Source organism: Lissotriton helveticus, chromosome 2_1 (assembly GCF_964261635.1).
Source record: "Lissotriton helveticus chromosome 2_1, aLisHel1.1, whole genome shotgun sequence".
NCBI lineage: Eukaryota > Metazoa > Chordata > Amphibia > Caudata > Salamandridae > Lissotriton > Lissotriton helveticus.
In genome coordinates, this window is record NC_136059.1 from 299,557,158 (window position 1) to 299,572,184 (window position 15,027).

The 15,027-nt window shown below is 46.3% G+C and overlaps 1 protein-coding gene across 2 annotated transcripts in view; it reads right to left on the minus strand.

Moving 5' to 3' along the window:
- Positions 1–705: 705 nt before the first annotated feature.
- Positions 706–15,027, minus strand: part of NARS1 (asparaginyl-tRNA synthetase 1) — a 190,007-nt gene continuing 175,685 nt past the window's right edge. For both annotated transcript variants that reach the window (XM_078674861.1, XM_078674862.1), the window contains exons 14-15: positions 8,838–8,969; positions 706–1,730 (exon numbers count right to left, since the gene is read on the minus strand). In XM_078674861.1, coding sequence (XP_078530987.1) covers positions 1,599–1,730; positions 8,838–8,969 — 264 coding nt within the window. In that variant the 3' untranslated portion in view covers positions 706–1,598. The remainder of the gene's footprint in view (positions 1,731–8,837; positions 8,970–15,027) is intronic.

Here is a 15,027-nt window from a genome sequence, read left to right on the forward strand (position 1 = left end):
GTGTTCAATGAGGACAACATCCAGCTCATACTATATATGAATAGCTATCAGGTGACTACTAATGATAAGTTAAAAACAATACAATGGGAAGGTCAATGCCCCTACATCTTCAAACCGCCTTAGATTAAACTCAGCCTAGATGGAAGTGATGGCAGTGGCCAAGTGAGTGTATGTGTCCTCTCATACAGGGCCTCGGAGTAAGCTGTATGCAACCTGGCCTTTAAATTTCACATTCAGCTCTCCTGACTCCCACCCATAGCATCCCATTGTTCTACCAACTGAGGCTGTTTGGAAAAATCCTACCCTGCCTCACGTAAGAGGGTACCAGCATAGCAGTATTAGCTGTGATTGGTTAAAGGATAGACTACAGCAACACATTCTCTCTGGTGCTGCATAAAATAGCCAAGATACGCACTTAAATGGTGCACAATACAGCAGTGAAACAACTTTTGGAGCAGCAAGTGTAGGAAGCTACACTAGCTGGAGATTTACGGACACCTAGCAATTTTAAAGCCTTATGCTCAGTCTATAGAGACGTTCCTCACAGTGTAAATGTATAAAAACAACCTGAAGCGAGATCTCCCAGTCCGTCATCTAATTTCTGCAAAACTAGGTGCAATCAAAAACGGAGATGGGTAGATCACTTATAGCAATAAATGTAAAATCATAGAATAGTTTTACGAAAAATGAAAACAGTTCTCCATGTTGTCTGTTGTTCCCATGTATTTAATGGATCCAAACTTAAACAATGATTTTTACATTAAGCAAACAAAGACTCAAATACAAAGCATGTTAATTTAATGAAGATCACTGGAGGACCATGTGGTGTAATAAAATGGGTCCCTTTTTATTATACCCGTAACTTACTTAATGTGTTCGATTAGTCAAGCTGTAAAAGGTCTATATTCAATATAATTATTTCGTAATTCCTTCTTAAAAGATGCTCCTACTACAAGAGAACAGTACATTGTATTCTGATACATTACTGAATGCAGTGTAATTTGGAGAACACTAACATAGAAAAGTTTGTAAACAGCCGTGGGATGCCATTTCACAAAGACACAATGATGAGTTTTTCAGTCTTTCCAAAATCATTTTGATTTAATATACTACTTTTGATGAGGTTTGTACAGTAAATAGCATGAAAGTATCACGTCCAAATATGAAATCAATATCCACTATCAGTTTCAATTATCATTTTCACTATGAGCTGCTCAGGTGCAAACAAGAGCAATGCCTCATTTTGATTTACAGAACAAATATTTAGAGGAATAAGCAAATAGCTTTCAGGAAGGAGAAAGGCATGCCTTTCAACTAACACTCATGTATCTTTTTAATTTACATACAGTATCAACCTAGATGGCCACTTGGAATAGGAAATGCCATACTGTATGATCATTCTTTTGAAACCTCTTATTCATGTAACAAGAGTCCACATTATTATGTCATATAATTACTGTTCAGCAAATAAAACCGTTGAATGAAGACAGGGAAGGTTCTCCTCCCTCACAAGTATTTGCAATGTACTGTTCATCTTCAAGTAAAGCTTCACTTTTCTTAAATCCATTCTTTTGTCTACTAAATGGCAGCAAAGGGAGTTAAGGCTTGCAGCGCTGGACAAAGCGAGGGTACAAACAAACATCCCTGATGTGGTGTCTATTCAGAATCCATGTCAAGAATCGCTCTAATCCCAATCCATATCCACCGTGAGGACATGTGCCATATTTACGCTGCAACAGAAAAAATATCACGGTTACAAACTCTTGGATTACCCAATAAATCAGCATCCCTTTAATCCTTACAAAATTTCTACCTCAGGAGATTCACACTAACTTTTTCAGGCCTGTGAAACTGCTAAGCAAAGTCAATAAGCACATACTTATGGATTCACAAATCTTTTTGCACACATATGTTCAATTTTAGTATGCACACATTTGAATCTGTGGTTGAAAAATGCAAATTTCGATTCAAAGAATGTGGATTTTTAGAACCTTAAATTCCATACACTAAAGGGGAAAAATCCAAGTATTGCACATTTCTGATAGAGACTTCTAATTGAATATTCCTCACTATGTGAATATCTCTAGGCGTCAGACTGGATCTGGAAACTTCAGTAGCAATTCCCTTAAGCGTCAGTAGTTAATTGCTTTGTTGTGCAGATTCACAATGGCTCTGTCCCACCCTGGATATGGCGTCTGTGCCCCTATATATTTACTATCTCTGCGTGCTGGCATCAGTTTCTTTCTTTATGTGCATATTAATGCGGATCCGCAGTTTCCAAATCCTGTCATATGAGGTAAAGATTTTTTACCTCTAACTGTACAGTGTGCAGCATGACACCTGCTAAGACAACAGGGTTCAAACTTTGTCATGCCTGTAATAGACAAATGTTGGTTACTGACACCCACAACAACAGTCTCTGCTGCCAAAATGAATAGAAAGGCCATTTGGGAACATGGGGCCAAACTTGTCGTTGCCGAACCCAGGAAATCAAAGAAGGGTTTTCGGTCAAAGTCAAGACTATGTCTTCACTCTTGGTAGACAAAAGGCTCGAATAAGTCGACAAAATCCTGTAAAAAATACAAACACAGCTCCTTTTCACCCCGCCACTCCAATCATTCAGGGTTGCGCAATGCTACAGGCACCCCCAGGCCACAAGGTTACTCTCCACACCTGAAAGAGACACTGTCAATGGTCCTGACCCATCCCAATCTGCAACAGACGGAAACGTCACAACAGCTACATGAGCTTCACTGTTTCACCTGGCCATGGATAAAACTTTTGGTGCCTCACTGGGCCCGTCTGAAGGGCATTCGGGTCCCATGGATCCGAGGTGGATTCCAGTCGGATTCCAGCCAGAGGATCTTTCCCCAACACAGACCACTACACTCAACCAAATGCCAGTCCCCCTTTGGATTTGGCCTCACAACTGGCACGGACCCGGTCACTGGTGCAGACTATTATCCAGAAATTGCTGCCCCGTACGGACGGCACCAGGTACCCTACCGATGCTGGGCCGCCAACACCAAACCCGGATCCAGATTTTGTCTGGTTGCAAAATTAATCCATCCACACACTTAGAACCAGACTATACCCTACAAGATGATGACGATCATCATCTATGTGACACTTATCATGATGATAGAGACATTTTTGAAGACCTAAAGGGCACCAGTGGTGTGGACACTTCCCCAGACATTGATCTGTCCTCACCTAACCTGGCTATAGCTATAGAGGATTTTTGCCTTATTTTCCACAGTGATCAGGAGTGTAGTCCTAGATCCCATTTTGCCAACTAGAGGTCGAAACTAAACTCAACTCTGCACAAACAAACTAAGAACCCATTCTGCCCTTCAATGAGGAATTGACAGGCATCCTGTTAGAAACCTGTGCAAAGCCAGGATGTTGCCCCCTCAGTCGGAAATTCGCAAGTTGGCAGAGATTTTCTACTACAGCCTCCCACTCAGGAGAATTTTTGTGGTACAGGAATTCACCAGCCAACTAAACCCAAATGCCGACCCAACAAGTTCCCCAAAACTCACAGCTAATGGAAACATTTTCACAACACATGTTTTCGTCTGCCGGCCTTGTCCAAAGATTAGGGAATACATCTGGTCTCCTAGGCAATTATTCTCACAGACAGTGGGACAAAGTGTTTGAGGTTTTGCCAGCTATATCCGATGATGTCAGTCACATTGCAAAGACTAATCTTGGAAGTTCAGGGAGCTGCGAAATACACAATCCGATCCGGCCTGGACATGACCGACCGTCTGGGTAGGGCAGCCAGCACCGGTGTGGTGCACCATGCCTGAAAAGGCTCTATAGGCTTTTATTCAGATGTACAGCAATCCCTTGCTGTCTGCCCCAAAAGGCATGCTATCCATACCGCAAAACCTTCCACAAGACCACTTGTTCATACTCCAAGGAGAATTTCTGGGTCTCTTGGCCAAAGGAGCAGTAAAGAGGGTGCTGACAGACATCGGGGCTTGTTGCTACTCCTGTTATTTTCTGGTGCATAAAAAAAGACCAAGGCCCTTGTCCCATCCAAATTCAAGATGTTCACTCTGGCCAAATTACTATCTCCCCTGGATTTAGGAGACTGGATGGTGGTGCTAGACTTGTAAGGCGCTTATTTGCAATCCCCATCTGGCAGTCCCACAGACTATCTGCGGTTTGAGGTAGACCACAAGCATTTCCAGTTCTCAGTGCTCCCTTTTGAATTGATCAGTGCACTTTGGGTCTTCACATATGTGATGGTGGATGTCACGGCTCATCTGCAGGGGTTGGGAATACCAGTCTTCCATACCCCAATGAGTGGTTGCTGAAGGCGGTCTTGCGTCAAACAGTCATAAAGTCCCTCCAGACGAGAGACAACCAGTTGATATCATTGAGTTTTTCTATCCACATGCCAAAGCCACACCTGACCCCTTCACAGCGGGTACCCATTATCAGAGCCATCCTGGATATAGTGCTTTTCCAAGCCAATCCTCCGCCTCAATAAGTCCAGAACATTCGGGCTATGATCCTAAAGTTTCGGCCTGCAGGTGGGGTCTCAGTGATATCTGCTCCAAGGCTTCTTGGTCTCTTGACCAGGTGGCACATGCGGACTATGTAGTGGGATCTGCAGTCTCAGTGGGCTCACCAAAAAGGCAAATTGTCTGACTCTATACAGGTGTCGAATGGGACCGAGAAATACTTGCTGTGGTGGCTCTTTGACCACAACAATAACTGTTGTGACAGAAGCATCACTGCTGAGATGTGGAGGTAATCTAGGAGAGATGAAGATGAAAGGACTCTGGTCTCTGGCAGAAGCTAGACTCCACATCAACTTGCTGGAGTTGCAAGCGATTTGCTTCGCAATGAAGGTGTTCCTCCCAACCATCAAGGGGAAAAAAGAATAAAAAAAGCCAGATAGGGAGGAAGATCCTTTACGCATCTGGCCCCCAAAATATGGAACTCCCTGCCCAGGGATATGCGCATGATAACCAACAAACTGGCATTCAGGAAAAAACTTAAACATAGCTTTTTCCTTAAACCTCCCCGCTCTTGGAAGTTCACTGGCTCTCTGAATGTCATGTTCATCCCAGCGATGGGAAGCCCATGGGCAGCCATGTGCTTTACAAATCCATAAACCTAAACGGGCATTGGCGCTCACAGACAACACAACTGCCATTTGGTACTACAAATAAAAGGGCAGTGTGGGCCATGGGACCAGTAACAATATGGTAACATTCTTTGGAACAGACTGAACATTCAGGACGTCTCTCCGATTGCACAGCACCTAGCAGGATCTTTGAACACCATGGCAGACAAATTCACTCGCCGTGGCCTAGCGAATCATGAATGGCAGTTACACTCTGAGGTGGCACAGCAGGTCTTCGAACAATGGGGAGAACTCTGGCTCGATTTGCCACCACAGAGAACAGGCAGTATCAATGTTTTCGCGCATTGGAGTTACCAAAGTAGTTCTCTTTAGGAGACGCCTGTTTCGTCTACACTGTGGCTCTGGGACTTCTGTACGTCCCTCTGTCTCCTGTCCAGAGTACTGAAAAAGATCCGAAGAGACTGAGTAGGGCACCCAGAAATTCTGACCATAATCAGTTATCCTCCAAACAGACTGCCCCCTGGGGAAAACCTCCTTTCACAGCAGCAGGGCCAGGTCTTACACCTAAGCTTGCACAACCTACTCCTCTATTCATGGCGAATGAGCAGTGATAGTAGATGGCCTTTATTCTTCCTCCTGTAGTGGTTGGTGTTATTTTAACAGTCAGATATCCAGCTACCAAAAAAGCAGGATGCCTTGAGAAGGTCGACTGGTATCCCCTACCATCAGGTTCCCCCTGCAAGCAAGTTTATGTGACATTCTTATGTTTTATCTTTCACTGTTCTTGCTGTGACTACAGCTAAAGGTTATTTACCATATCCTTGGCCTTTTTATGTTTACTAGATCAACCTTCTCTTCAAGTCATCTGTTATGCCTTTTTAGAAGGTTTTGACCCACCTGCTCACACCAACACCATTTCCAATACAAACACCATTTCGGATACTGCAGTGGGACCTTAATTTGGTTCTCACCTATCTCGTGTGCACTCCTCTATAGGCCATGCAGAGTTGTCTTTTGCCTTTTACCATCAAGACAGTTTACATCATCACCATAACATCAGCCAGGAAGGTGAGGGAACTGCAGGCATCACCTGTGGCCACCATACTCTTTGTTGTTCCTAGACAAACTGGCCCTCCGGGCAAAAGCAGCATTTCTGACCAAGGAAGTCACGCCCTTTGCCAAACAGCAATCCATCACCCACCAGCTTTCTAAGTACCGCTTCATCTTTCCTATGAGGAAGAATTGCCCCTCTGTCCTGACACAAAAGCTTCCACATTGATGGTACAAGGGAATATTATATCACACAAAAGGGAGAAATTGTAGAGCATTACAGGGCTTACGTCTGCCCTTAATATCCTATGTAAACACAAAAAATTGCGTGGTACCCCTGGGAGTCTATCTGTCTATTCAGCTGATCAGCAGGTCGTTTTCAGGGACCCAAAGTGTTCCCTGTGAGCAGCTACCTGTGCTTGACCTAATCTCAAGGCAATTCCAAGAATTGGACAAGGATGGCTCACTCACGTAATGTGACATGCTTCATCATTTGCCCCCTCGTCCCACCCTCGTAAGATGAATACTACTAGGGGGGACTCGACCTCAGAATGGGGCTTTTCTGAGGGAGCATCCTGGGACTGGTTGTTTGTGCTGTAATTTATGCTGTAAGTGGGATGAGTATGCCCAGACATAGGTCTCATGCTTGCTCCGTCACCGGATTCAAGCTAGCCTAGCTGATGAGGGGTGATATCCCAAAAGCGGTCCTAGGATGCTTGTTTCCGGTCCAGGAAGGACCTGGCCTGGCAGTTCGGGCCGGACTGTTCCATGAGGAACATGGTCAATACTGATTTGCATATGGCTAGGTCCAAACTGGGGTGGCATAGTGAGCAAAAGAACAATGGATTGAACCCAGATCTCTTGACTGGGGGTGAATGGTTGAAAAGTTTCAGCACTCCATCATCTTGTGTTTGTTATGACCATGGCAGAAGAGCCAGTCTCTTCTGCCAGTGGTGGGTGAATGTAGGCCAGTTTCTGTGTTGGTATCAAGGTCACTGAGCTTCCCATCATAAACCATTGCGGTATCATCATCAGGGTCAATCCAGGTTATAATGCAATGGAACTGCATACAAACTAAGTATGCAAGTGGCGTGAAGGGTGCAACTTCGGTTGAGGTTGCAGCGGATTTCTTGTCAAGTCCAAAAGTACTATAAGCTTCTTGACTGTGGCGTCACTGCTGGTGCCGATGCTTGGGACACCGGCGTAAGTCGTGGAAGTCTTGGTGCCACGTGGGGCATGGAAGTAGGCATGGTTCCCAGAGTCTGGGATTAACCCCGGAACAGGGTAAAGAGACACATTCGGTATCAGGAACTAATCTGAAAGCAGTAGTCCGAGTGGAGTCCCCCTCAGATCCTTAGGTCATGAAGACACACCCGAAGGATCGGGTAAGGTACCGAAGAGACAGAGCATTGTCTTCTTGGACGCCTGGATCTGCTGCGGCATCACCATTGGACCCAGGGACTCTGTTTGGATTGGGACTAAAGCCCGGATCGGCTCCCAGGTCAGAGGCAGATACTGTGACTGGGAGGTATCTTGGGCACCAATCAACTACTCATTGTGGGAGTGGCGGAATGAGGGGGACATACCTTATCCTCTTATGATGCTTCTTCTTTGTCTTATCTAATTGCTTCGGATGAGAGCGCTCGTAGGATCGGCCTCAGGAACGAGAACAAGTATACACTCTCAACTTAAAAGTGGGATCAGGCTCTAGGTGCCTTTTCTGCGAAGTTTGGCGACGTAGAGTTTGGCTTCACAGTCCCGAACAACCTTCAGCTTCATCTGAGGGAGTTTGTCACAAGTCGCGAAAGTCATGTGACGAGCCTAAACGTCAGACAGACCTCATGAGGTCAGTCACTGACAATTTTTGTGACAATCCTTACAAGGTTTGAGCCATGCATTTTTGGTAGGAGAAGGCCCTTACACACTGGTAAAAATTTCAAAAATTACGTCTTTCAGACCTGCCGGGATCCATGTCGGTAGGCATGTAGTGAAAAAAAAAACTAATGTCAGCTCGCAGAAGTGGTGGATTGTAGAGGCTTTTTTGTCACATCTGGGTTGGGAAGGACCCAATAAGGAGTCACACAACGCCACCTGCTAACGTGCAAGGGAGTTGCTGAAGAAAACTCTGGACCCAGTCTGGCACCTGGGTATTCACAAGGTGAGGAATCTGCACTTAGAAACAGCCACAAGAGAAATGTTTTACCACTGGGAAAATATTTTCCAGGTTGGAAGAAAAAAAACACAGAAATGAAGTTGCATGTGGTACTGCACAGATCCAACACTCTTTTGTCTGCACTTAGTCCACTGTGCACACAATGGCCATGATGTGGAAGAAGAGAGGAAAACAAGCACATAGGGAAACTAATGACAGTGATTCATTGGGTACATATGGAGGTTTCTGTATAATCCAGAAAGTTAGAAACCCTAAGGTATATAGCTTTGAGACTTTCAAAAAGTTTTTCTGTGAATCAGGGACTTAGTTACCAGGTGCATTTCTGTACTATGGGCAAAAAAAGGTCAAACGCTGTTAAACTGTCAAAATAGGAGCGCTGCTTTTTACTCTTATACAGTATTGATACATCTTACAGCTGGAAGCCTGCAATGATCAGACTTATTTCTACTGTAAAGAATACAGCTATTTAAGAGTTAAATGTCAATTGTTAATTAATAAAATTTCCCTTACCTGATCCGTATACCAGTAGTAAGGAGTGGGGTCAATCCCTTCTCTCTTATATCCCTCCAATAGCTCATCACTTTCATAGATACGCATCGATCCACCTACAATTTCTCCAACATTGGGCATTAGAACATCCACCTACAAAATTAAGAAAAGAAGATATTTCAATGCCAAAAATACAGATTCGTTGAGCAATGGTTGAATGGATGGATCATTTTATTTTCACACAGCAGCATACTCACCTTTTCTATTGCGTATATTGCAGTATCAAATATTACACAGTGGCAAATGTTCTAGATTTGTAGTATTGTGCAGGAGCAAAGCATCTTAACATTTTAGTACTAATGGTATGTGAAACATTTGGTCTTTTATGCACATGCCATCTCTTGACCAGATTAGGAAAATATCTCCAGAAATCGATGCTCAATTGGTTTTTAATACGTACTGTAGAGATGCAATTTCTGAACTACTTAAAGTAACAATAATTAGACTGTAATTGTATTTTGGCATTTCTTAATCAGTTATTTAAAATTTTTGAGAGAGAGGAAGGGTCACACAAATGTAGAAGACACTTGAGCTGGAAAACCTTTGTTAGAGGTAATTGACAAGTTTCTTATGCAGCATCAACTTCTTCTAGATCCATATTTTGTACATTAATTACAAAGTGGTTTAATTCACCCTACGAGAAGTGATTAAAGGGTGAGTAGATCTAGAGTAATAGCTCTATTTTTTCTGGTTCAGAGTGGGTGATCGCTGCCCATTCAGGTAAGGCTATTATTTTGCTCCTGGCAGCACGTTCAACTTATTCACACTTATTTAAAAGCTAATTACTGAGGGGGCGTGGCCAAGTAGCCGGCGTGAGCGGTTGTGTTTTCCCGAGCTCCCGCCGTTGGCCTTTCTTAGCACGGGCTTAATGCTTTCTTGAGCCCCTTATCAGCCACTTTTGCAGGCCGACTGAAGTCCCTTACTGCCCCTGGTGCCAGAGATGGGCGGAGGGGGGGCATAGCGGACTGGATTGCTGCGATCGCAGATGTGGCCTGCACGTTTGGCCGACACCGTGGAGGAGAGAAGGAGGGCGGCGCTGGGCGTGGAGCCTGCCGAGCCTGGGTGTGCCTGCCCCAGAGGAGCTGGACTCGAGGAGCGGTGGCGAACGATGCTGGATTGACGGTGGGTCTGGCCCGCGTGGATGCTGCGCGAGGCTCTGGAGGTGGGACCTCCTGGGGGCTGTTGCGGACCCGACGGCGGCAGTGAGATCAGGCCCGCGTAGGCCCCACGCAAGGCCCCGGCTGCAGTGGTGACAGGGGCTGCTGCCGACCAGCCGCCATTTACTTCCATCCCCTGGCTACACGTAAGGGGAGCGGAGCAGCGGCCTGGCGGTCCTGGCGATGGTGGTTTGAGTCCAGGGCCCTACCTGAAGAGTTGTGGTGTGGGCCGGTAGGTCGGCCCTGCCAGCGGTCTGTGCGGGAGACTGGTCGCGGCCTACAGAGAACCCGGGCAGTTGGATATCGGCTGCGGGGGCTGGTGGAGGATGGCCCACCCCGCGCCTACGACAGTGGCCTGTGAGGCTTCTTGTGGTCGGCCTACCAGACTTGTCATCATATTTTCAGGCGGCTCAGCTCCGCCTTTTGGCGGAATGGAGCAGATGGGAGTCGGAAAAGCACTGGCTTTTTCAAGACCAGGCTGTGGCTGGCAGACCGTTCCAGGCAGTCCCCTTTCTCCGTAAGCACCACAGACCCCCCAATTTGTACGCCTAGTACATCACTAGGGTACCCTTAGAGGTATGGGATAAGACTAAAACTAACCACGAATTCACCACCTTCCCGTCCCCTCTTACCCCTATCTTGGATAATCCGGACTTTACTCCGGGATTAGACGCTGGGGCCTTCGCGGACTGGCGGGCGGCAGGATGTCGATTTCTTTACCACTTATATGCAGCTGACGGGGTGATTCCTTTCTCTCATTTTCGTCAGGAATTTGGGCTGCCGGAAGGGGAAAGACTCCGCTACATGCAGGCACGACATTGGGCTCTCAGTGAGCAAGTTTGCTCCGGGGCTGACAGACAGCTTACTCCCTGTGAATATTGGTTAATCACACGTAAGACAGATAAGAAATTCATTTCTGACCTTTATAAGATGCTACTGAATAAATACGCATATGTCTACAGTACTAGTAGGGCTCGTTGGAGAGGGAATTGGACAGGACTTTTACCCGCAAAGAATGGGAAGGTATTTACTATAGAGCGCGTCATTCTGCCTACCATATGGGACTTACAGACACCCTAACAAAAATGGTAACATACTGGTACTACACCCCTGAACGTCTTCACGAAATGGATCATACAAGGGAGGCACTCTGCTGGCGGGGTTGTGGACAGGTGGGGAATCTGGTGCATTTGCTCTGGGATTGTACACACCTTCAGGGCTATTGGAAACAGGTGCTAGATAAGGTGGATGCACACTTTGATAAAGAGATACCCAGTCTCACATCATATGTCCTTCTGAGACTCCCTAACCCTCTCATGTATCCGCTGCGCTCCCGTAGAGGTCGCCTGATTGCGATTGCGCTGGGCTCAGCATTGCAGAACATTGTAGCTCACTGGCGAACAGCGCTTGTTCCCACACTGCATGGATGGCTCCATCCTCTATGGATGGTGCTTGGCATTGAAAAACTCTCTCTAACAGCAGCTGTGGAGGGAGCAAAATATAAACAGTAACAATCCTCTAACACAGAGGTCTTCAAACTTTTTGATGCCGAGACCCCCTTGTAAAACCTTTTTAGGCGTTAGGACCCCCTTCCAACAAAAGTTTCTAGAAACTGGTACTCCTCATCATCAACTTTTGACAACCATAAATGCGCCTGTTAGACCTCATCACATCCATCCATCATTCATCCACCCACACTTTCACACATCCATCCATCCACCCTTTCATCCTTCCATCCATACATCCATCCTTCATCCATCCACCCTTTCATCCTTCCATCCATACATCCATCCTTTACCCATCCACTCTTCCATCCCTTCACCCATCATTCATCCACCTGCCTTTTCACACATCCATCCATCATTCATCCATGCAACCTTTTATCCATTCATACATCCATCCGCCCTGTCATCCTCCCATCCATACATCCATCCTTCATCCATCCCCCCTTTCATCCATCCATTCACCCATCATTCATCCACCCATCTTTTATACACATCCATCATCCTTCCATGCAACCTTTTATCCATCCATACATCCTTCATCCATCTACCCTTTCATCCTTCCATCCATCCACCCTTTCATCCATCCATCCACCCTTTCATCCATCCATCCACCCTTTCATCCATCCATCCACCCTTTCATCCACCCACCCACCTTTTCACACGTCCATCCATCCTTCAGCCTTCCATCCACCCATCCACCCATCATTCATCCACCCACCTTTTCTGTGCCTCTCTCATTGGGGGGGGTCAGTATCTCTCTACGTCTTCTTCCTTCTTCTTTCCGGCACATGGGAGGGCATCTCTGTGCCTCCCTGCTGGGGGCGGGGGACGTGTCACGGGACCCACAGCTCCAGGCGCGCAACATCCATTGAACTCAAAGGGCTACACTACAGCCTGCTCCCCCAGCTCCCCCCTCAGCTCCCACCCCCAGCTTGTGTATGTGAGCCTGGCTGAAACAGCTTCAGGGACACACACACAGCCACACCCGAGTACTTGACAGGTCTTTAAAAGACCTTTTACTTGTTAATGAGGCGTTGATGTTTTTCACACCTCGGTGTGAATTAGGCCTCCGCCGTGAACACCCTCGATCAGCCCAATGCCAGGAACTGCACTCTGCAGAATCTGCGACCCCCATCCCAGGACTCCACGACCCCCCTGGGGGTCGCGCCCCACAGATTGAAGACCTCTGCTCTAACATATGATCGTTTAGTCTCCTGGTAAAAGACCTTCGAAAAAACAGCATTTTTCAATGCATCTATCCTTGGCATCTTTTTTTACTGCAGGTGTTTTCGCTGATGATCTTCAGCATTGTTGCCTTGTTCCTGGCCACAAAATTAAGACTGTTTGTTATCTTGCCGACTAGCATTTAAACCCACTGGAGTCTGAAGATGTGGTCATGTGCTGGGTTATTATGGAATTCCAATCAATGGAAAAGGGAATATTGGCTTCATCCACAGTTGAGACCCAAAGATAAAACTAGATTATGAAATAATGCACAGCATGCGAGTCTAGAATAGGTGTGTGTTGAAAAATATGTTCTGACAAAGGATACTTAATTAGGCTATGGTATTTTAATTTGTATTGCTCATTATTCACTCGAAAGGGCATCCAGGCACTTGGGTAAGTGTATAGAGGTGTGTGGTCACGATGGTACTTATACAAAGAGCCAGGTCTTCAACTTCTCGCGGAACTCAAAATGTGAGCAGGGGACTCAGATGTGTTAAGGGCGGCTGTTCCATGTCTTGGGTCAGATGTAGGTGAATGATCGATCTCCAGGTTTGTTTTTGCGGAGTGTGTGAGAGAGTGAGGCAGGTGTCTGGTGTGTTGCTGAAAGTGTATGTAGCTGTTCACGTATTCTGGTTCTGTGTTGTGTGTAGCTTTGTATGTGTGTGAGAAGGTTGAATTGGCTGTGCTTGTGAATGTGCCGTGGGAGGTTGAGGGTGAGTTTTGCAGCAGTATTCTGGATGGTCTGGAATCTGTGTAGGAGTTGGTCGGAGATTCAGCATATAGTGTAGCCACAGTCCATCCTGCTGGTGAGGAGTGCTTGCGTGATGGTCCTTCTAGTAGAAGCAGGCAGTGCATACTGCCTGAACTCTAACCGTCATGTTGAGCTTGGCGTCTACGATTATCTGTCTGTGGGTGTAGGCAACCAGGTTGAGTCCCATGGGGAGGTCTTGTTGTCAAATACCAATACTTCTGTCTTGTCGAAGTTGAGCTGCAATCGGTTGGTTCGCATCCAGCCTGCAAAGATGGGCCTGGTGGTGGCAGTCTTGTCCATCAGGGAGAGGGTGAGTTAGGTATCATCAGTGTAGGAGAGGACTATGATGTCTTGTGATCAGATGATTTTGGCGAGAGTTTTTGTGTACATGTTGAAAAGAGTACGGCTGAGGGACAATCCCGCTTGGTCTCTGATGTGAAGGGTGATAGCCTGACTCTTTGGGTTCTTATTGTTAGGAAGGAACAGATCCATTTGAAAGCGGATCCTTGTAGGCCAATCTCGTGTAGGCTTTCGATGAGGGTTTTGTGGGAGACAGTGTTGAAAGCCTTGGACAGATCAAGTAGGATGGGGCTGCTGTTTTTCCTCGGTCCAGGATGATTTGAATGTCATCAGTGGGCACGATTAGTGCTGTTTCAGTGCTGTGGTTCTTTTGGAATCCATATTGAGTGTTGCTGTAGTCTACTTTGCTGGTGAGTGCTTGAGTAGCAGTCCATCTGGTGCTCGAAAACAACCATTTATGGATCATTTGCAGAATGCATAGGATGTGGAAGCAGGAGGAGCACACTGCCTGGACTTGAGCAATCAAGTTGAGCTTGTTGTCTAGGATGATCCCTAGATTTCTTGCATGGTCTGTAGGTGTTGGTCCTAGCTCCGACGGCCACCAGGTGGAGCCCCATGGGGAGGTTTTGTTGGCTAAGACCAGTACTTGTGTCTTGTCAGAGTTGAGCTTAAGTAAGCTTGTTCACATCCAGTCTGCTACTATGGTCATGCAGTTGGTAAAGTTAGTTCTAGTGGTGGATGTCTTGTCCGTCGGGGAGATGAGTAGGGTGTCATTGGTGTAGGAGAGAACTGTTATGTCTTGGGATCAGATGATGTTGGCAAGAGGTGTCATGTATATGTTAAAAAGGGAGGCACTGAGAGATGATCCCTGTGGGACTCTGCATATCAGTTTCTTGGTCTCTGATCTGAAGGATGGCAGCCTGACTCTTGGGTTCTTCCTATGAACAAGGAACAGATCCGTTTGAGAGAGGATCCTTGTAGGCCAACCTCGTGGAGTCTTCTGATGAGGGTGTTGTGGGAGACCGTGTCGAAGGTTACGGAGAGGTCGTGCAAGCAGAGGGCTGCTGTTTCTCCTCGGTCCAGGATGGTTAGAATGTTGTCAGTGGCAGCAATTAGTGCTGCCTTGGTGCTGTTCTTTCTGAATCCTGACTGAATGTTGTCTAGAAGATGGTAAACTTCCAGGTCGGTTGTGATTTACTTGTCGATGGCCT